Below are 19,406 nucleotides of genomic sequence, written 5' to 3'. Positions count from 1 at the left end.
AGGTTCAGTAACCACAGGGCTAAACCAACCTTTAGCAGAGCCATGTAAGTTTCTAAAAAAAGAGCTCCAATGAAAGACAGAGGCCATCTGCAGCTCACATGTAGTGATATAATTATTGAAGCAAAGCCTGAGTCACCGCTGACATAACTGTTTCATCAGATCGCTTCATGGTCAACACGCATTTAAGGAATTGCAAACTGCATTTTTCAACACTTAGCCATCCATCCATCCATCCATTTTCTGTTCACCCTTGTCCCTAATGGGGTCGGGAGGGTTGCTGGTGCCCATCTCCAGCTACGTTCCGGGCGAGAGGCGGGGTACACCCTGGACAGGTCGCCAGTCTGTCGCAGGGCAACACAGAGACATACAGGACAAACAACCATGCACACACACACTCACACCTAGGGAGAATTTAGAGAAACCAATTGACCTGACAGTCATGTTTTTGGACTGTGGGAGGAAGCCGGAGTACCCGGAGAGAACCCACGCACGCACAGGGAGAACATGCAAACTCCATGCAGAAAGACCCCGGCCGGGAATCGAACCCAGGACCTTCTTGCTGCAAGGCAACAGTGCTACCAACTGCGCCACTGTGCAGCCCCAACACTTAGCAGTCTAGAAATTCCACTTTCTAATTTCGTTGTTTGCCTTTATGGGAATCAGGTTTATTTTCAGCCCGCTTATTGCTTCTCAGAAACAATCAGCGGGGACCCGGGGAGACTAATTGGTGACAGAAGCACACAGTTCCAGTTGGGATTTGGAAATCATGGGCATTTAAAGGGGAAACTGTTTCAATTTGAAGCTTGCACGTGGTACTTCATAGTTTCAGATTTCAACATAACTTTCATGTAGGTGGATGATAAGAACAAAAACTCAAACACGGTTGAGTATCCACCTTTGACTGTAAGACTTGCGGTCTACACTCATCGGATGCTCTTGAACTTTGTTCCATTGACTTTATTATGGCGTTCAGCGTTGAATTTACCTGCCAATCTCTTCTGCTGTTTCAGGCTCATCACTGGACACTTGTGTTATGGAGCAGTGGTAGACCATATGGTCTCCATTGCTCTCTGAGGCTGAGGGCCTCCTCTGTTGCTGTGATCATTAGTCTCTTTGGGGTGTCGACAGATCCAGCTTCCGTTAGCCATTCGTCGGTTCTTCTTTAGATCCGTCACTTCTCCAGTCTACAGGTAGATCAAATCATGCGGAGACTTATCTTTCTGCAATTGTTTTTTGTAGTTCCACTTTTTGGCACTGGGCTCAGCTAATACTTTAGCTTTCTAAATTTCAAGAAAGTAGCAAAAGTGTGGACGTGTGTATCTAAAGTCTATGAATAATCCATTTACTTAAAACTGACAGAGAGCTGTTAGTTGTTGCTGTTAGTAGCTGCCCTTAGTTTATGCCAACTGGACAACAACTTAATCTTTTCTATCAGTCAGCAAAAGAACAATATCCAGTGAATCCATTTGGTAAATGCCAACATCAGTAGATGAGTTTCCATTAACCACAGAATTGCGCAAATCGAAATTAAGAAAATAAATTTGTTTAATGGAAACACAGCAATTTTGAAAAAAACTCATGTTGAATAAATAGTTTTTGTGCTAGGATGCAGTGGTTTGCTAGTAGATGTATTTGGCAGAACTGTAATGGAAACACTTCCTTTGCACCAGGCATGTGATCAAGAGATGGATGTTACTACTGGCGAAAACCACAAAGAAGACAGGAAGTAGTCGTCTTCGTGGTTTGTAGTTTGTTTTTGTGTTTTTTCTGACAATGTGCAGCTCCACCAGAGCTCTCACAACATCTCACAGTTAACAAAAAGTTGTGTGTCATTGAATCGTGTTGAACCATGTATAGGTTCTTCAGTGAAATCACCGACTACAATTTCCCCAAATCGCCGCATACATAGCCGCTAGCAAATATAAACGACAAATATAAAGCGTGAATGCGAGAACAAGACGCCGACGTCTCCTCCGATTGGCTGATAGATGAGCGCTAGTGCCATGGCTGAATTATATCTCATATATCTGTTAACATCTGTCACAGCCATTATTTTTAATGATTTATTGTGTGAACAACTTATTCACGCGTGATTTTAATTTTATTTAATACAAATGCGGCGTTGGTGGAAATGCTGCATTTGCAAAATTGCGTTTTGACAATTAGCAGAATACAGAGAAAAATGTTCTCACATTTGTAACAGAAACCCAGTGATAGTCCAGTATTGAGCATTTCTGAATATAAGACACACCCACTAAAAAAAGTCCATATATAGGCCAGATTTTACACAAAAAGATCTATATAACTTTTTTTTTGTCCTTTTGTGGGCTCTCCTGTCCCTTATATGAAAGTAGGCTGACAGGAAAGGGGGAAGATACTGTATGTGGCAAATGTCACCGGGTCCGGGAATTGAACCCGCAACGGCCGCGTTGAGGACTCAAGGCCTCCAAACATGTGTCGCGCTATTCCCTACGCCACCACAGCACGCCCCTAGATCTATTTAACTTTTAATGAACACAAATATCACACATGCTTTTTCCATAACGTTGCCTGTAACACAGCTGCTTTAACAAAATAAAAAATACAGTAGACTGCCAGGAAAGGTCATTGATTGCAATTAGCAAATTAATCTAATTAGGGAAATTAGCTTTTGCGCTTGTGCTGTTCTCTTCTTCACACAGCAGTCCAGCCTTTCTATACTTATTGGTAAAAACATACATACTAGCCGCATCGTTTGGTACTGATTTGGTACAATCATGACTATTTCATGATAAGAGTTCTTTCAAATAAGAGTTCAGAAATTAATTTATGAAATGTTTTTTTCCTTTCCCTCCATTTGAATCGCACTGTGATGTCAGGAGTCACTGTGACGGAACAGGAACTCAACAGATTTTTGGAGGAGAAATGGAATTTTCCACTACCATTTCTGTTCAATTCTTTCTGGCGAACAAACTATGGTTTTTCGACTGACTGAGAAAAAATTTGCTCGTCTTTGACGAGAAACCTCTCTTAAGCCATTTCCCTTGGAACATCTATCAATGTCACATGACTTTGACAACCGTACGGTGAGTTCCCCTTTATCAAGGCTGAAATCAGAAATCAAAGTTTATGAGTTTATTTGCTGATTTGTTTGTTGTGTTTCTCTTGATGCATTTTAATGACATTACATGGATTTATGGGACGGATTGATGCTATTATCCAAGAGTAATTGATTTCAGCTTATTAAATATTCATTTGATTAATACTATATGTTAAAGCTATCTGTAAATAAATAGCTAGCTTTATTTCGGTTCAGCTTACATTTACTATATTTACTGATGAACTTCTCTGTAAGCCTATATCTGATAAACAGGATTTATTGTTCATCATATTCCTTCTGTTCTGCTTTTCCCTCACAAATCCTCCAATTTCAGCTGACACCTTTAAAGCCTTTGAGCTTTTCAGACCTTTGAAGATGGGGATTGGTATTTCATCTCCATCCTCGGACTACGAGATGGAGCATTACCTGGGCAGTGGCGCCTACGGAGCGGTCGTCCAGAGCAAGAAACTGACCACCAATGAGACGGTGGCTTTAAAAGTCATCAAGAACGAGAGATACATGGAAGTAGCAAAGAAAGAGGTGAAAGAAAAAGCTTCAGACTGAGCAAACCTTTTGAATTTGAGCAATATAATTGGTTTTGCAATTTGCTTTTAGGTTACTTGGCTAGATTTCAATCTATATTTATGAGCTAGTAATTAGGGGAATGTTACTCAAATTTACAATGTATTCATTCTAAATTAGTTACATTCTAGATTACTTTTTATGAGTACGGTGGCGTTCTTGCAGTATAAAGTCGGGCCATCTCATTATAGGATCATTTTGTTTGTCTGGTTCGTCTCCTAATGTATGCAAATGATTGCTTTGTGATTAATTAATTAACTAATTAGATCCGGTCAAATTGACCTTGAGCTTTATGTTTTCTTTTAAATTAACTCAACAAAATTGTAACGTTCCGTATCCCTGACAACCGTAGCTATGCGAGTCACAGTCACTCTCAGTTAGGAAGCTGAAGCCTTGTCCGAATCCCGGTGCTGCGTCCTTCGAGGTCCAGATTTGTGGGCCGGTTACATCATAGCGCCGCAACAAGGCCTGTCCGAATTCGAACAATCCTCCAAATGTGCCCTACTTTCCACCAGACTTGAAGGATGGGCCAGGCGTATCCTTCGTGGCCCACACTGTCCCATGATAGTCATTGCGGGTCCAAACCAGATGTTCAGGCAAATGGGGGTGAAGAGCGGCCAAGTATTTTGCTATGTTATACTTTAAGTGACACAACATGAACTTTTACAATATTTTTAAGTGAGAATATAGCTGTGTAAATCTCAAATATCTGATTAGTTTATCAATACATCACTTACCTGCAGCATTGCTCTGACTACCGCTGCATTAACAGCCAGCTGCCATCACCAGCCCCTGAATTTGGACATATTGACTGTCTGCAAGTCAGCTTGACCATAGCGTATGCGCTGCTGCTAAGCTAGCTACAAGCTTCTTTTTCTTTTAAGTAATCGCCGATCACGATCATTCAGGATTTTTTTCCGACCACATTTCTTCCTGGAAGACGATGGTTCCCCACCATCCTTCTAGTTTTTAATGATGCGTTGGACAGTTCTTAACCCAATTCTAGTAGTTTCTGCAATCTCCTTAGATGTTTTCTCTGCTTGATGCATGCCAATGATTTGACCCTTCTTAAACAGACTAACGTCTTTTCCACGACCACAGGATGTGTCTTTTGCCATGGTTGTTTAAGAAATGAGGAGTTACTCATTGCATCAGCTGGGGTTAAATAACTTGTTGCCAACTGAAAGATAATCGCCTATGCAGTACTTATCCAATAGGAGGCTTGTACCTATTTGCTTAGTTAAATCCAGGTGGCGACTTTTTTTTGGGCCAGGCAGTGTATGTCCTGTGTCATATTAGTTCCATCATATTAGGACCAAATCCTGGTCCTAATATGATGGACTCATTGCTTGAATCAGGGGTAACGTTTAGAGGTAAAATGTGAATTAAGTTTTAGATAGGGTTAGGATTAGGGAAAATGTCTGTGTTAAGCTAAATCACAGCAACTAAAATGAAGGGAAATGAATGCAAAGTTCTAATATGGGTCGAAATAGTTTTGACAAATCTGTATAGCATTTTGTTTTCTAAATCATTCTATAAATAATGATGATATAATGTTAGGTTGTATTTCTGCCAATTGCATAGCTGCAGTACATTAGTAGTCTAATGTGTTGAATGTGCTGAGACACATTCAACACATTAGAAACCAATCAGAACCAAAAGTTTGTCTTTTGGTTCTGATTGGTTGTTTCTGGACAGCAGCAGAGTCAGAGGAATTTTCAGATTCTCAGTTTCATATTTTACTGTCAGACACTTTTAACAAATATTCATCCGTCATCATCTAACACATTTATCCTTGCGCACACACATTCACACCTTAGGACAATTTAGAGAGACCAATTAATGTTTAAGAAATTCTACCTGCTGCAGTTTTTATAGATAGGAAAGTTTTAATAATGTTTATTTTGGTGTTTTTAACTCTGAAATTGATCTTGTTTCATCCATTGACTTTGGAGTTGGGAATATTATTTACCAGTGTCTGTTTTGATTTCCTAAATTTGTGTAAAACATTGAATTTTCATAATGCCCAGTGTTGGCAAAACCTGAGTTTGGATAGTTATCTAGGTTAGTGCCACCTGGGTGTTGGTCGGCGTAAAGGCCGAGCTGGGCTTAGACTGGCCTTCAGGCCAACGCCAACACGCAGCCCCTCCATGCAACCAGTAGAGGTTGGTCGCATGGACCTCGATGTTTGATTGGAGGTCCATCTTTCCTCTAGAGTCCCTGGTTGATTGGAGGTCTGTCTTCCCTCGGACCTCCCTGGTTGATTAGAGGTCTGTCTTTCCTTGGTCTCCACTGTTTGAAGGGAGCCTTCTTTTTGCAGGGGGACCTTTGGTTGGGTGGAGACTCTTGGATGGTTGTTTTCCAGAGCAAGTTTCAACTTTATCTTCAGGTCTGCAACCTGACCCTGCAATGATTTTACTGTTCCCTCCTGTTCTTTGATTTTTGAAGCTTGCTCAGTGTGACTTTTGATCTGCTCCTCATATTTAAGTCTCTCTTTGTATCCTTCAATCATTACTTCAATCAGACCTTTGTTGCGGGTTTCATATTTTTCTGCCTCCCTCTTGAAGTAATCCAGCTGTTGAAGAACGTTCTTGTCAGTTGTAATTTTGGAAGAGCAAGAAACCTTTGATCCACCTTCACGTTTGACTTGCAGATGACTAGGCCTGTCACGATAGCAAATTTTGCTGAGCGATTAATTGTCTCAAAAATCCATCCATCCATCCATCCATTTTCTGTTCACCCTTGTCCCTAATGGGGTCGGGAGGGTTGCTGGTGCCTATCTCCAGCTACGTTCCAGGCGGGAGGCGGGGTACACCCTGGACAGGTCGCCAGTCTGTCGCAGGGCAACACAAAGACATACAGGACAAACAACCATTCACACACAATCTCAAAAATTATTGCGATAAACGATAATATTGTTTGAAGACCTTTTTACACTGATTTAATGGAAATTACATAATAATCCATGCGATTTCTTGCCAAAGATAGATACACTTTATTTTCAAAAGAACATTTAACACTGGAACTGATAAACAAAATAAACAACCAAAAACGAAAATCAAATGGATTCTCAGTCTCCATTAACAAAAAACTCACTTGAAAAAAAAAACTAAACAACATAAAGCCAAAGTGGAAATAAATACTGCATTCAACCAAACGAGTGCAGATTATGAAGTCTGTATATTATGTTGCCCTTCAGTAATAATTAGATTTAAATAGAGAAGATGGGCACATTGACTACCTGATGCAATAGTTCACACTACATGATTTTTTGCTCCTATTTTTCCCTTTACAACAATCTTAAAACGTTGATCTTTCTAAGATTGTGTGGTGTGTTACGGTAGATCGTCCTCCGATCTAAATCAGGGTTTTTTCCCCGACTGGGATCTTAACGCAGCCTGTTGAATGTGACAGGCAACATATCAGAAAGCGCAGATTCCCTCAGCGCTTTCTGAGGGGAAATTACGGAGGGGAATCCCAAACAGCTGATACGGCGCAACCCGAAGTCCAGCGGACATTGGAGATGATATGTGGAAATAACATTAATGTTTATTCAACATGCAAAGAATATAGAAATGACAAGGGAAGGAGTTGGAGCGAAATTGCTACCGCAGTTGATAAACCCGGTAACTTTTCAGCTGTTCTCCGTTAACATGACGTAAATAGGTTATAATGATTTTCATTCAGTCAGGACTTTACGCTGACACTAGCCACATGCGTTGCAGGTAGATTGTAGTAAAGCATTGATTAATGCCAGGTTTTAAAATTAGTTAACTGAACTTGTAGCCATTATTCTGTGCCCATTGTTGGACACCACACGGCAGGAACCCGGTGGAACGGTTATACCTAGGATTTCTGTCGGCTAATGTGTGATCTGTTAGGGTTTGAAAACGGGCAATCGGCCTACAGCTCGTCTGTGCTGGGCTTTACACTAAGGAAATGAGGAAGGGAGGAGTTAGTGGAGAGCACCAGAGTTGAGCCTTTTTTCATTCGGTGTCATTAACAGAAAGAGAAAAAGGCCGGAAGAGACGATAATGCCGATAATTAAAATGACGTCGATAGTTTTAATTGATCGTACGATTAATCGATTTATCGTTTATCGCGACAGGCCTACAGATGACGTTCTCTTTCCAACATTTTTTGCAGTCTTTGAATCTCCTACTGCTGTGATTTCACTTCAGCCTGACATGCAATCCTTCGGTCTCTTTCCTCACGGAGTTCAAAAATCTTACTCTGCAGTTCTTCTTTAAGATCATCTACCTGCTTTGTGAGATTGATGACGTGTTGGCTAGACTCTTCTACGTCTTCCACTAAGGGGGTGATCTGGAAGCCAGCAGAAGGAGTTGTTTTCTGCTCGACTTCCAATGATCTTGGACTCTCAAAGTCGCCGGAAGGACTTGGTTCCCCCTGGATCTCTGCTGATTCATCTTCCGGCTCGCTGTCGTCTTCAAAAACAAGGATGGCGTCGTAGTCGACTTGGATGTTTTGCTCCATCATTTCAATCCATGAAAGCTCAGCTGGAAAAGCTTCATGTTCACAAGTATTCTGTTGTTGCTTCATATCTATATTCTGGTAAATTATTTTTTTCTCTGAAAGGATTAATTTCGAACGTGCTCTGAAGAGTGATCTGTCACGATAGAACTGTGGAACAGGTCTGAGAAAACACTGTCTGTGAGCCACAGTCAAGAGAGAGATTCCTTTGTGATATGATAGAGTTATGATATCACTGCGGATGTCATTGTTGCCAATGGAACTGAATATTCTAATGACGCATTCACATCAAACACGTTTTGAGCGTCAGGTGAGTCGTTTACATTCAAAGTCTATGTGGAATGTTGGACTCGCTTGACGAGCGAGTCAAACGCTCCAAACGCCTCATCGGCCCTCGACTTTGAATGTAAACCGGATGCGCCTGACTCTCAAAACGTGTTTGGTGTGAAGGCACCATTATATGTCCAGTGTCATATTAGTTCCATCATGTTAGGACCAAAGCCTGGTCCTAACATGATGGACTCATTGCTTTGAGTCAGGGGTAACATTTAGAGGTAAAATGTGAATTAAGTTTTAGATAGGGTTAGGATTAGGGAAAATGTCTGTGTTAAGCAAAATCACAGCAACTAAAATGAAGGGAAATGAATGCAAAGTTCTAATATGGGTCGAAATAGTTTTGATAAATCTGTATAGCATTTTGTTTTCTAAATCATTCTATAAATAATGATGATATAATGTTAGGTTGTATTTCTGCCAATTACATAGCTGCAGTACATTAGTAGTCTAATGTGTTGAATGTGCTGAAACATATTCAACACATTAGAAACCAATCAGAACCAAATGTTTGTCTTTTGGTTCTGATTGGTTGTTTCTGGACAGCAGCAGAGTCAGAGGAATTTTCAGATTCTCAGTTTCATATTTTACTGTCAGACACTTTTAACAAATATTCATCCATCATCATCTAACACATTTATCCTTGCGCACACACATTCACACCTTAGGACAGTGTTTCTCAATTCCAGTCCTCACGCCCTCCCTGCCTGCATGTTTTAGGTGTTTCCCTTCTGCCACACGCCTGGATTGAATAATGGGTGATTAACAGGCTTCTGCAGTACTTGATGGTCATGCAATCATTTGAATCAGCTGTTCTGGTATAGAGGCACATCTAAAACATGCAGAGCAGGGGGCCTGAGGACTGGAATTGAGAAGCGCTGCCTTAGGACAATTTAGAGAGACCATTTAATTTTTTAGAAATTCTACCAGCTGCAGTTTTTATAGATAGGAAAGTTTTAATAATGTTTATTTTGGTGTTTTTAACTCTGAAATTTATCTTGTCTTTTCTCCATTGACTTTGGAGTTAGGAATATTATTTGCCAGTGTCTGTTTTGATTTCCTAAATATGTGTAAAACATGTAATTTTCATAATGCCCAGTGTTGGCAAAACCTGAGTTTGGACAGTTATCTAGGTTAGTACCACCTGGGTGTGGGTCGGCGTAAAGGCCGAGCTGGGCTTAGACTGGCCTTCAGGCCAACGCCAACACGAAGCCCCTCCATGCAACCAGTGGAGGTTGGTCGCATGGACCTCGATGTTTGATTGGAGGTCCATCTTTCCTCAGACCTCCCTGTTGGATTGGAGGTCCATCTTTCCTCAGACCTCCCCGGTTGATTGGAGGTCCATTTTTCCTCGGACCTCCCCGTTTGATTGGAGGTCCATCTTTCCTCGGACCTCCCCGGTTGATTGGAGGTCTGCTTCTCCTCAGACCTCCCTGATGGATTGGAGGTCCGTCTTTCCTCGGACCTCCCCGGTTGATTGGAGGTCCATCTTTCCTCGGACCTCCCCGTTTGATTGGAGGTCCATCTTTCCTCGGACCTCCCCGTTTGATTGGAGGTCCATCTTTCCTCGGACCTCCCCGGTTGATTGGAGGTCCATCTTTCCTCGGACCTCCCCGTTTGATTGGAGGTCCATCTTTCCTCGGACCTCCCCGGTTGATTGGAGGTCTGCTTCTCCTCGGACCTCCCTGATGGATTGGAGTTCTGCTTCTCCTCGGACCTCCCCGGTTGATTGGAGGTCCGTCTTTCCCCGGACCTCCCTGATGGATTGGAGGTCCATCTTTCCTCGGACCTCCCTGACGGATTGGAGGTCCATCTTTCCTCGGACCTCCCTGATGGATTGGAGGTCTGTCTTTCCTTGGTCTCTTCTGTTTGCAGGGAGTCTTCTTTTTGCAGGGGGACCTCTGGTTGGGTGGAGACTCTCGGATGGTTGTTTTCCAGAGCAAGTTTCAACTTTATCTTCAGGTCTGCAACCTGACCCTGCAATGATTTCACTTTTTCCTCCTGTTCTTTGATTTTGGAAGTTTGCTCAGTGTGAGTTTTGATCTGTTCCTCAAATTTAAGTCTCTCTTTGTATCCTTCAATCATTACTTCAATCAGACCTTTATTGCGGGATTCATATTTTTCTGCCTCCCTCTTGAAGTGATTCAGCTGTTGAAGAATGCTCTTTGATTCACCTTCACGTTTCACTTGCAGATGACGTTCTCTTTCCAACATTTTTTGCAGCTTATGAATCTCCTCCTGCTGTGATTTCACTTCAGACTGACATGCAATCTTTTTGTCTCTTTCCTCACGGAGTTCAAAAATCTTACTCTGCAGTTCTTCTTTAAGATCGTCTACCTGCTTTGTGAGATTGATGACGTGTTGGCTAGTCTCGTCCACATCTTCCACTAAGGGGGTGATCTCAAAGCCCGCAGAAGGAGTTGTTTTCTGCTCGACTTCCAATGATTTTGGACTCTCAAAGTCGCCGGAAGGACTTGGTTCAACCTGGATCTCCGATGATTCATCTTCCGGCTCGCTGTCGTCGTCAAAAACAAGGATTTCGTCGTAGTCGACTTGGATGTTTTGCTCCATCATTTCGATCCATGAAAGCTCAGCTGGAAAAGCTTCATGTTCACAAGTATTCTGTTGTTGCTTCATATCTATATTCTGGTAAATTATTTCTTCTCTGAAAGGATTAATTTCGAAAGTGCTCTAAAGAGTGATCTGTCGCGATAGAACTGTGGAACAGGTCTGAGAAAACACTGTCTGTGAGCCACAGTCAAGAGAGAGATTCCTTTGTGATATCATAGAGTTATGACATCACTGCGGATATCATTGTTACCAATGGAACTGAATATTCTCATGATGCATTAATATCAAACTCCTATAGAGGGTCAGGTGAGTCCGGTTTACATTCAAAGTCTATGTGGAGTGTTGGATGTGTTAAGGAAATATGGATATTGTTGAGTGTTTAATATGGCTAATCTCATGCCATGTGCGTTTAAGAGATAAACATTCCTATTTGGATAAATGTTAAGCAGAGATAAACATTCTCCTGGCAGGGTTTGTAACTTAGAGCAGCCATAAAACAATATTCTCTTGAAAGGCGTTAAATTAGCAGGCCATAAATAATATCTTCCCCTGCCTAGAGGTCGGAGGTTGGGGGTTTCCCAGGGGCTCTGAGCTGCATCTGGAGTTGATCACAGATTTCGAATCTTGGAAACATCTATGTTTAATTTCGGATACACCTTTTAAATATTGTTCGTGATAAGGCAAAGATTCAAATCTTGGGAGATGCTGAGTCCAAAGGAGTAAAATAGGTTTTGTGAAATTAACTTATAACTTTAACAACTAAAATGACTCTTGAGTTTTGTCATTAAAACTTAGGGGAAGGTTTACGTTTTTCCAAGGTGGCTCTCGGTTGGTCAACAGGAGGAACGCCTTCTTTGCATATATTAAAATACGGAAACACCTCTTTGGTATAAGATGACGTGTAAGGAGGAAAATAGAGAGAGTTTTTTTCATTTTTTCTCCACGTGGGCGCCTTTGTCTGTCTCTGTGTTTTGTGTTTCGTGTTTGTCTTTGTCTGTTGTTATTTTGTGATAAAATGCATATCTCTGTACCTCTGCAGCTTTGTTAACTGATTCATGCGTTGCTTTGTATGAATTAAACTCTGTGATCTGTGACGTCAACACGCCGTGTTTAGTTTCGTTTTACAGCTGCCCGCTGCTCGCCGAGAGGATCCGGGCCTTTTAAGGAAGAGACGAGCCAAACGTTTTGTTCAAAGTTTTAATAAATAACTCTTCCTTTACAGATGCCATGGACTCGTTTGATGCAAATGCTCCCAACGGCCGCTAGGAACTCCAAACGCGCCTCCACATAGATATTGAATGTAAACCAGATGCGCCTGACTCTCAAAACGTGTTTGGTGTGAACGCACCATTATATGTCCAGTGTCATATTAGTTCCATCATATTAGGACCAAAGCCTGGTCCTAATATGATGGACTCATTGCTTTGAGTCAGGGGTAACATGTAGAGGTAAAATGTGAATTAAGTTTTAGATAGGGTTAGGATTAGGGAAAATGTCTGTGTTAAGCAAAATCACAGCAACTAAAATGAAGGGAAATGAATGCAAAGTTCTAATATGGGTCGAAATAATTTTGATAAATCTGTATAGCATTTTGTTTTCTAAATCATTCTATAAATAATGATGATATAATGTTAGGTTGTATTTCTTCCAATTGCATAGCTGCAGTACATTAGTAGTCTAATGTGTTGAATGTGCTGAGACACATTCAACACATTAGAAACCAATCAGAACCAAATGTTTGTCTTTTGGTTCTGATTGGTTGTTTCTGGACAGCAGCAGAGTCAGAGGAATTTTCACAGATTCTCTGTTTCATATTTTACTGTCAGACACTTAACAAATATTCATCTAACACACTTATCCTTGCGCGCACACATTCATACTTAGGACAATTTAGAGAGACCAATTGTTTTTTTAGAAATTGTACCTGCTGCAGTTTTTATATATAGGAAAGTTTTAATAATGTTTATTTTGGGGTTTTTAACTCTGAAATTGATCTTGTGTTTTATCCATTGACTTTGGAGTTAGATATATTATTTGCCTGTGTCTGTTTTGATTTCCTAAATTTGTGTAAAGGATATAAATACACTGCTGTTTAAACAAAACAGCGGTGTATTCGTTTGGCACTTGTGCATATCAGCCCAACAAGGCCATACTGGATATTTTGGAGACGAATACTTGTGCTGTTACGCCATTTTTGGTCGGAAGGTTGCTGGGAACTCTTCGAAACACACCATTTTAAATCAAGATCTTTTGAACTATGCAAGAAAAGAATGATAGTGATCCAAAATAAAGTCAACATTCGTCCTATTGAACACCTGAGCTGAAGAGAGGACAGAATGAGAGACGACACAAGAGTCTAGACAATCTATAAAGAATAGGCAAGGTCTCAATCTGAATGTGATCGAGAGAGATTTTCACCAATCCACTAGAGAGCAACAAATGACAAACGAGGAACCTTTATAAACGCCCACTTAAAGTTTAAAGTAGTTTACAACCTCTAGTTAACTAAACATTGCTCCGCCAATGCATAGAAATTATGCAAGGTCCAGACTGAAAAGCTCCAACCATGAATTGATCACAGTACCTTGTTGCTGCAGAACCATCCATTTGACATTAAGCTGGCTACAAACTTCAACACATAATCTTTCTGCAGAGCTTATCATATGAACTACTTCTCAATCCCAATAACAGTTGTGAATAGCATAATGAAAAGGTTTTGTGATCAGGTGATTTTGCTGTCTTTGCTGTTTTAAACGCTGCAAACAGCAGAGACCGCATCGACCGAGAAAACTGAATGGAACTGAACCAGCATCTTTAGTCAAATTTTAATGTGAGATTTGATTTTTGTTAGTTTAGAAGTTATTGGATGTTACATTTACAAATCAATATGATAAACATTTAAATAACTTTATTTGACAATATTTTTTATGTCCACCAAAATTACTTAATAGTTGAACACCAACATTTTTTACTCAGCCGAAATTAAACCTGATCAAATTCACTCATCAGGTGGAGATACTTCAGTACTTGAAGGGACTTGGCTCAGACAAGTTCAACATCGTCATGTTGAACGACTCCTTCACCCATGTGGGATGTTACTATATGGAGTTTGAGAAACTGGATATAAATCTAACCGACTTCTTGCGGAAGAAGCCACGTCGCTCCCTGGAACAAAAGGAAATTTGTCCCATCGTGCATCAGGTTGGTCGTCTATGTAGGGTTGTGGGCTGGTTGGTGGAGAGGGGAGAGGATATGGTGCCTATTTGCACCGGTAACTGGGTGAGAGGCAGGGTACACCCTGGACAGGTTGATTGTCCACAACAAGGCAACACAGAAGCGCACACACTCTCACCAAAAGGTAAATTAGAAATTTTCCAAGCATTTAGTGATTGTTGATCAGGTTGTAAAAACAGGCCGGTTTTTTCACGCCTTCATCATTTTGTAGTTAATGCCTGAAACACTTTTGGGTACGAAAGGCAGCCGTCTGCTTCAGGAGATTTTGTACAGGTTACGTTTTAAATTTTAGATAAGAGGATGATTCACCCAATTTGAAGCCTGCAGTTCTCTAGTAATTGCTTACATTCGGCTCATAGACGACTGACTGCAAGAAAATGTGTTTGCGTGACTACAATGAGTAATACTTAGGGTTATTTTGGTTTGATGCAAACCAAAATACATGGAAATTGTGTAATAAAAATCCTCGAAAAGTTATACAAAATTTCTGAAAAAAAAAAAAAAGTAGATATCCAATGGTAGAGTTTTACACCATTTTCTGGTAAATAATGTTGCCACTGTTTAAAAGTCAGATATATACACATTTTCTTTCAAAGGAAAACTGTGGCTTTTATTAAAAAGGACAATCACTGTATCACAACTGTTTTACCTTTTGTGACATCCATTAGTAGGCTATTTGAATATATTAATGAAGTTCAGTTCTTTTTCTAAACTAATCAAATTAATTCATATTTGTACTTGCCCGCAGCTGGCCACAACTCTGGACTTTCTTCAAAGTGTGGGGATTGTTCATGCAGACCTAAAGCCAGAAAATATTATGATCGTGGATGAAGGACAAAAACCTGTGAGGGTCAAAATCATTGACTTTGGTTTGGCCCTAAAAAATCCAGAGGAACACAGAGGAGCAGTTCTTCAGACCCTTTGGTACAGGTACCAAACTTCTAACTCCTCTGTAACTTTGGACAGCTGAGAATATTAGGAGGAAACTAGGAAGAGTCGTACTTACTAGCTAGCTTACATTGATTTCTCTGACTTGCTACAAATCACAGCAGTTAGTGATCACAGATTACCTTAAGTGAAGTTCTGTTAAAAGGTAGCATAAATGAATATGTTAACATTAGATAAGTGTCCTGAATGGTGTTTTCATTTTGTACAAATCAAAATTAGGTGGTTTTTTTAGGCTAACGCCAAGTCTAATGCTAATGCTAACTAAGCTAATGGATAGTCTGTCGGGAACCAAGACCAAATCAGATTTAAAAGTAGATAATGATTGTTGTTCATGGTACATGTTCCATTCCAGTGTGGAACATGTACTGATGACACAACACATAATTAGTTAACAGTAACTACCCAATAGAAAAATAAGGCTGTGCAAAAATTGACAAAACTGTATCGTGCTAGCAGCTGTAACATCGTATTTTTATTTTTGCTTTCTTTGTAAATAAAGGCCCAATTAAATATAAAGATATTTTAAAAGTTGATAAATTGGCACTAGCATAAACCACAAATGTTATTGAGACCAGGTTTGTTTCACGATTGTATTTTAGCCCATCTGTTAACTGAATCCTCTGGAATAAACTAATGTGGATTTCTTTGGTTAGCTGTTGGGTTTTTTTTGTTGTTGTTTTTTGTTTTTACATTTTTGCAGAACCTTTCTTCAAAAATTAGTAAGATCTCTCCCATCAGTCTCAGAAGGAAACAACCAGGTGTTTAATGTTCATTACATTAGAATTTATATATTTGTCTTCTCATAGATGTCCAGAGGTCCTGCTGGGAGCTGCCTTTAGTGGAGCGATAGATGTTTGGTCTTTGGGTTGCATTGTTGTGGAAATGTTTACCGGTTCTGCTCTGTTCCCTGGAGAGAATGAAAACGAAATGGTTAGTATTACATTCTAAGGGGATCCACACAAAAGACTTGACATCATTGTTTTGGCTCAAATACACAAAGAATCTTATATTTCAAAGCTCCACTTCCAATTGCGGATTGAAAGAAAAATTAAATAAATAATAAAAAAGAAGAGGTTTGACTTAATCCCTTTTGATTCATCTGGTGTGAATCAAATCTGTATTGTACCCTCAGATAAAACACATTGTTCTCGCCTTTGGAAATCCACCAGAATATCTGCTAAATTCAGGGCTGAATACCATGCAATTCTTCAACAAAAATGATGGAGAAGAGGAACCATGTGGCCCGTGGACATTGAGGGTAATCTTTGGGTGGCCGTTCCTGACTATCATTGCTTCATTTCGCCACCTTGCATTTCGAACATATCTCACTAAGCCATCCATTTTACAGAGAGACACTCAAATAGAAAATGTAAGCTTCATTCCACAGAGGACTCTGGATTTCCTCAACATGGTGGGACATTTAAGGAAATCAAGCTCGATTTGATGATGTTTCCATTTCCTCACAATTTCTGTTTCATCCCACATCAGTTGCGTGAAAACGTGTCCGATGAAAATGGAGGTGAAAGCGAGCGAGATAGTTTTGTCGAGCTGGTAGCAGACATGCTGAAGCTGGATTCAGCTAAAAGGATCTCGCCGAGCGAAATTCTTCTGCATCCGTTTGTCGCCAAGAGCCATCTGGCGGACAATAGCATCCAGTAAGTGTTTCTGTCTTTAGAGACCATTTGGAACATAGTCTGCAGTGGAAAGATAAGGACTAACATTGTCTGTTTGCAGTGAGAAGTCCTCCAGCAGTGCTGGAAGTAAAACAAAAATAGACCAAAATGATAACGCAGAATCTGGAAACAGGTCAGTTGATTTATTTCTTTTGTTACGGAGAAACTGGGAGAAACGCTCAAATTGTGAAAGTAGTAGAACTAAAAGGATCTGAACAGTCGTTTGGTTAACTTGCCGTAGAAGCCCAGACGCCATCCCAGCTAAAAGGAGAAAGGACTGTGAAGATGTGGAGATGACATGTGCACAGACGAGCCCATCAATGTCACCTTCACAGAAATGACAAAGAGATGATGTTGTGATATAGATATGATCGGATGAAACCGCAAACCTCAGCAAAGAAGAGGAGAATAAACCGTAACCGTAAGATTCATGTGCAACACAAATGGTTAAACTTTTAACATTTAATGTTATCGGTCCATGTGGTTCATTAAACCTCCCGTGGTCTTAAGAGGATCCCACAAGGTTTTTACCCTGTGCGCAGTACGGCGGGGTCGCACTGACCTCGCGTGCGCTTTTACAAAAAAATGTTTTGTAAGTAAGAAAGTAAGAAATAATTATAATGGGTCTGAAAACGACTTGTAGATATTTGATTAAGGAAGGCGACCATTTCCTAGCATTTTGGATTGAATGTGTGTGATGGGGTTGGTCTAGAAAGTGTTTTTAGTCTGTTTTTAGAAAAGGAGACCCTTGATGTAGTTGAAGTCAAATAAATGTCTGTTTTGAGTAAAAAGTTGGTTGATGTTTAGGCCCTACTTAGTATGATATTAAAATGGAAGCAAAAACATGACTAATCAGAGAAAATTACTTTCTGTTCTGAACTTTTTCCATTTAAGAATATATGAATTTGCTGTAAAACATCCCATTCTCAATTTTTTAAAAAGGGACCATCTGCATCATTTGTGAAATGTGATTAGGAGCCACACAAAGTTACTGGCCCTCAAATGGCAACAGTTTGGAAACCCTTGCTTTAAAAATATGAAGATAAAATTAATTACGGCAGGGCTCAGCTGTTCTGTTATAGAGCTTTCAGCCTCTGTGTGTTATGGAACATGATGGATTTGAGTTTGTTAGTAGAAACCATTGTTTACAGTTAGTGATGCTAACTGTGCTAATGGCTAATATGCTAATAGAAAACGTTTTGGCTTTGCTTTACAGCAGTGACCAAAGAGAGCAAAACTTGGTCTGCCTCATCATTTACAGTAGGATGTTGACGTCAGGAAGAGGAGGATGGACGATGAAGAGGCTTCAGAATCAGACAAAGCCTCCCCTTATAAAAAAAAGTAAGAGAGGATGTCTCTCTAGCTTTGGGGGAAAAAACTATTTTTGTCGTCAATAGTTGCCTTACCGCTTTCAGGTGGCCAAGTAAGAAACATAAACTCTCTTCCAGCTAGCTCCTATCCTCACTCAGACGTTTGACAAGTCTCCCGAACTCTGTGTGTGGCTTCTTCCTGCTTCAAATGATCCAATCATCCTGATGCCCAAGAAACCCGCCATCAGGCTCATTGCCCTTATCAGGAAATAACTTGAATGACCGATCTGAAGTACTTTCTAGGCCCCTTGTTGAACCTTTTGTTGAAGAAGCAGTCAACATGGAATGGTACTTTGTCCTGCATTTCCTACGGCAACATAAGAAGTCCAGCCTGCCTCAGGGGCCGAGGGTCATCGAACAATCCGATATGGATTGAAGATTGGTGTCACTGGCCCTTCCTTCCTGCCAGCAGGACTTGTACCGGGCAGCTAACACCTCTCCTGTCTACCCACATCCCTGACATGATGTGTCCGGCAAGGCGGTACAAACCTCTACATGCAAAAAGCCATGCACCACAGATGACTGTTACTGTGAACTAGAACGAATAAAATTAACTGGAATAACCTTGCATCTTTTTTCCCCTCTATCTTAAACGCCCATTTTTCTTACAACACAAAACGATCCACTCGCTGAAATGCCAACACCTAATACAGACCTGACAGAAATACAACAGAAGTGACAAAATGCTAATATTTGTATAAACAACTAAAATGTTCAGGTTATTTAAGGTATTTCCTTTAACATTTATGAAGAGCGAATTGGAAAATGGGCAGCGTCATTTCAATTGAACTGCAGAATCTTTGAGAGCTTAACATGTTGCATAACTTTTTAATCTGTCAGTGAAGCTAATAATGTTAGTCTGCACTCCTTAGCTGATGTTAAGTATAAGAAAGACGAGATGATATGGCTACATCCACATATTGTATTATATATCAGATGCACTTGGAGCAGAAATGCTCCTTTAATAGGCTGAACATCTTATATGATTGCACACAGCTTTGTGGAGTTTGTTTTCCCTTTAACCCCCAGCAGCTTCGTTAACTACGAAATGAGGACTATGAAGCATTTTAGGAATGTTTGTAAAAAAAATGTTTTCCCAGAAAACCATAAGACATCTTTTTTCAG

General features: G+C 40.3%; 1 protein-coding gene across 4 annotated transcripts; it reads left to right on the top strand.

The window, feature by feature from the left end:
- The first annotated feature begins 999 nt into the window (after positions 1 to 999).
- LOC114151740 (homeodomain-interacting protein kinase 2-like) lies at positions 1,000 to 18,842 on the top strand. 4 transcript variants are annotated; one of them, XM_028029114.1, is made up of 13 exons: positions 1,000 to 1,190; positions 2,859 to 3,065; positions 3,414 to 3,619; positions 14,066 to 14,257; positions 15,039 to 15,220; positions 16,045 to 16,168; positions 16,371 to 16,496; positions 16,587 to 16,649; positions 16,727 to 16,893; positions 16,973 to 17,044; positions 17,153 to 17,332; positions 18,128 to 18,252; positions 18,360 to 18,842. In XM_028029114.1, the coding sequence occupies exons 3-11, from the start codon at positions 3,455 to 3,457 to the stop codon at positions 17,250 to 17,252; spliced, it is 1,191 nt and encodes a 396-aa protein (XP_027884915.1). In that variant the 5' UTR covers positions 1,000 to 1,190; positions 2,859 to 3,065; positions 3,414 to 3,454; the 3' UTR covers positions 17,253 to 17,332; positions 18,128 to 18,252; positions 18,360 to 18,842. The 4 variants fall into 4 exon arrangements, with proteins under 4 accessions (XP_027884915.1, XP_027884914.1, XP_027884917.1 ...); XM_028029113.1 differs by having other exon boundaries at positions 18,128 to 18,842; XM_028029116.1 differs by lacking the exon at positions 14,066 to 14,257 and having other exon boundaries at positions 18,128 to 18,842.
- The last annotated feature ends 564 nt before the right edge of the window (positions 18,843 to 19,406 follow it).

Source organism: Xiphophorus couchianus, chromosome 10 (genome assembly GCF_001444195.1).
Source record: "Xiphophorus couchianus chromosome 10, X_couchianus-1.0, whole genome shotgun sequence".
NCBI classification, from domain to species: domain Eukaryota; kingdom Metazoa; phylum Chordata; class Actinopteri; order Cyprinodontiformes; family Poeciliidae; genus Xiphophorus; species Xiphophorus couchianus.
This window is presented reverse-complemented; position numbering and strand designations above follow the sequence as displayed.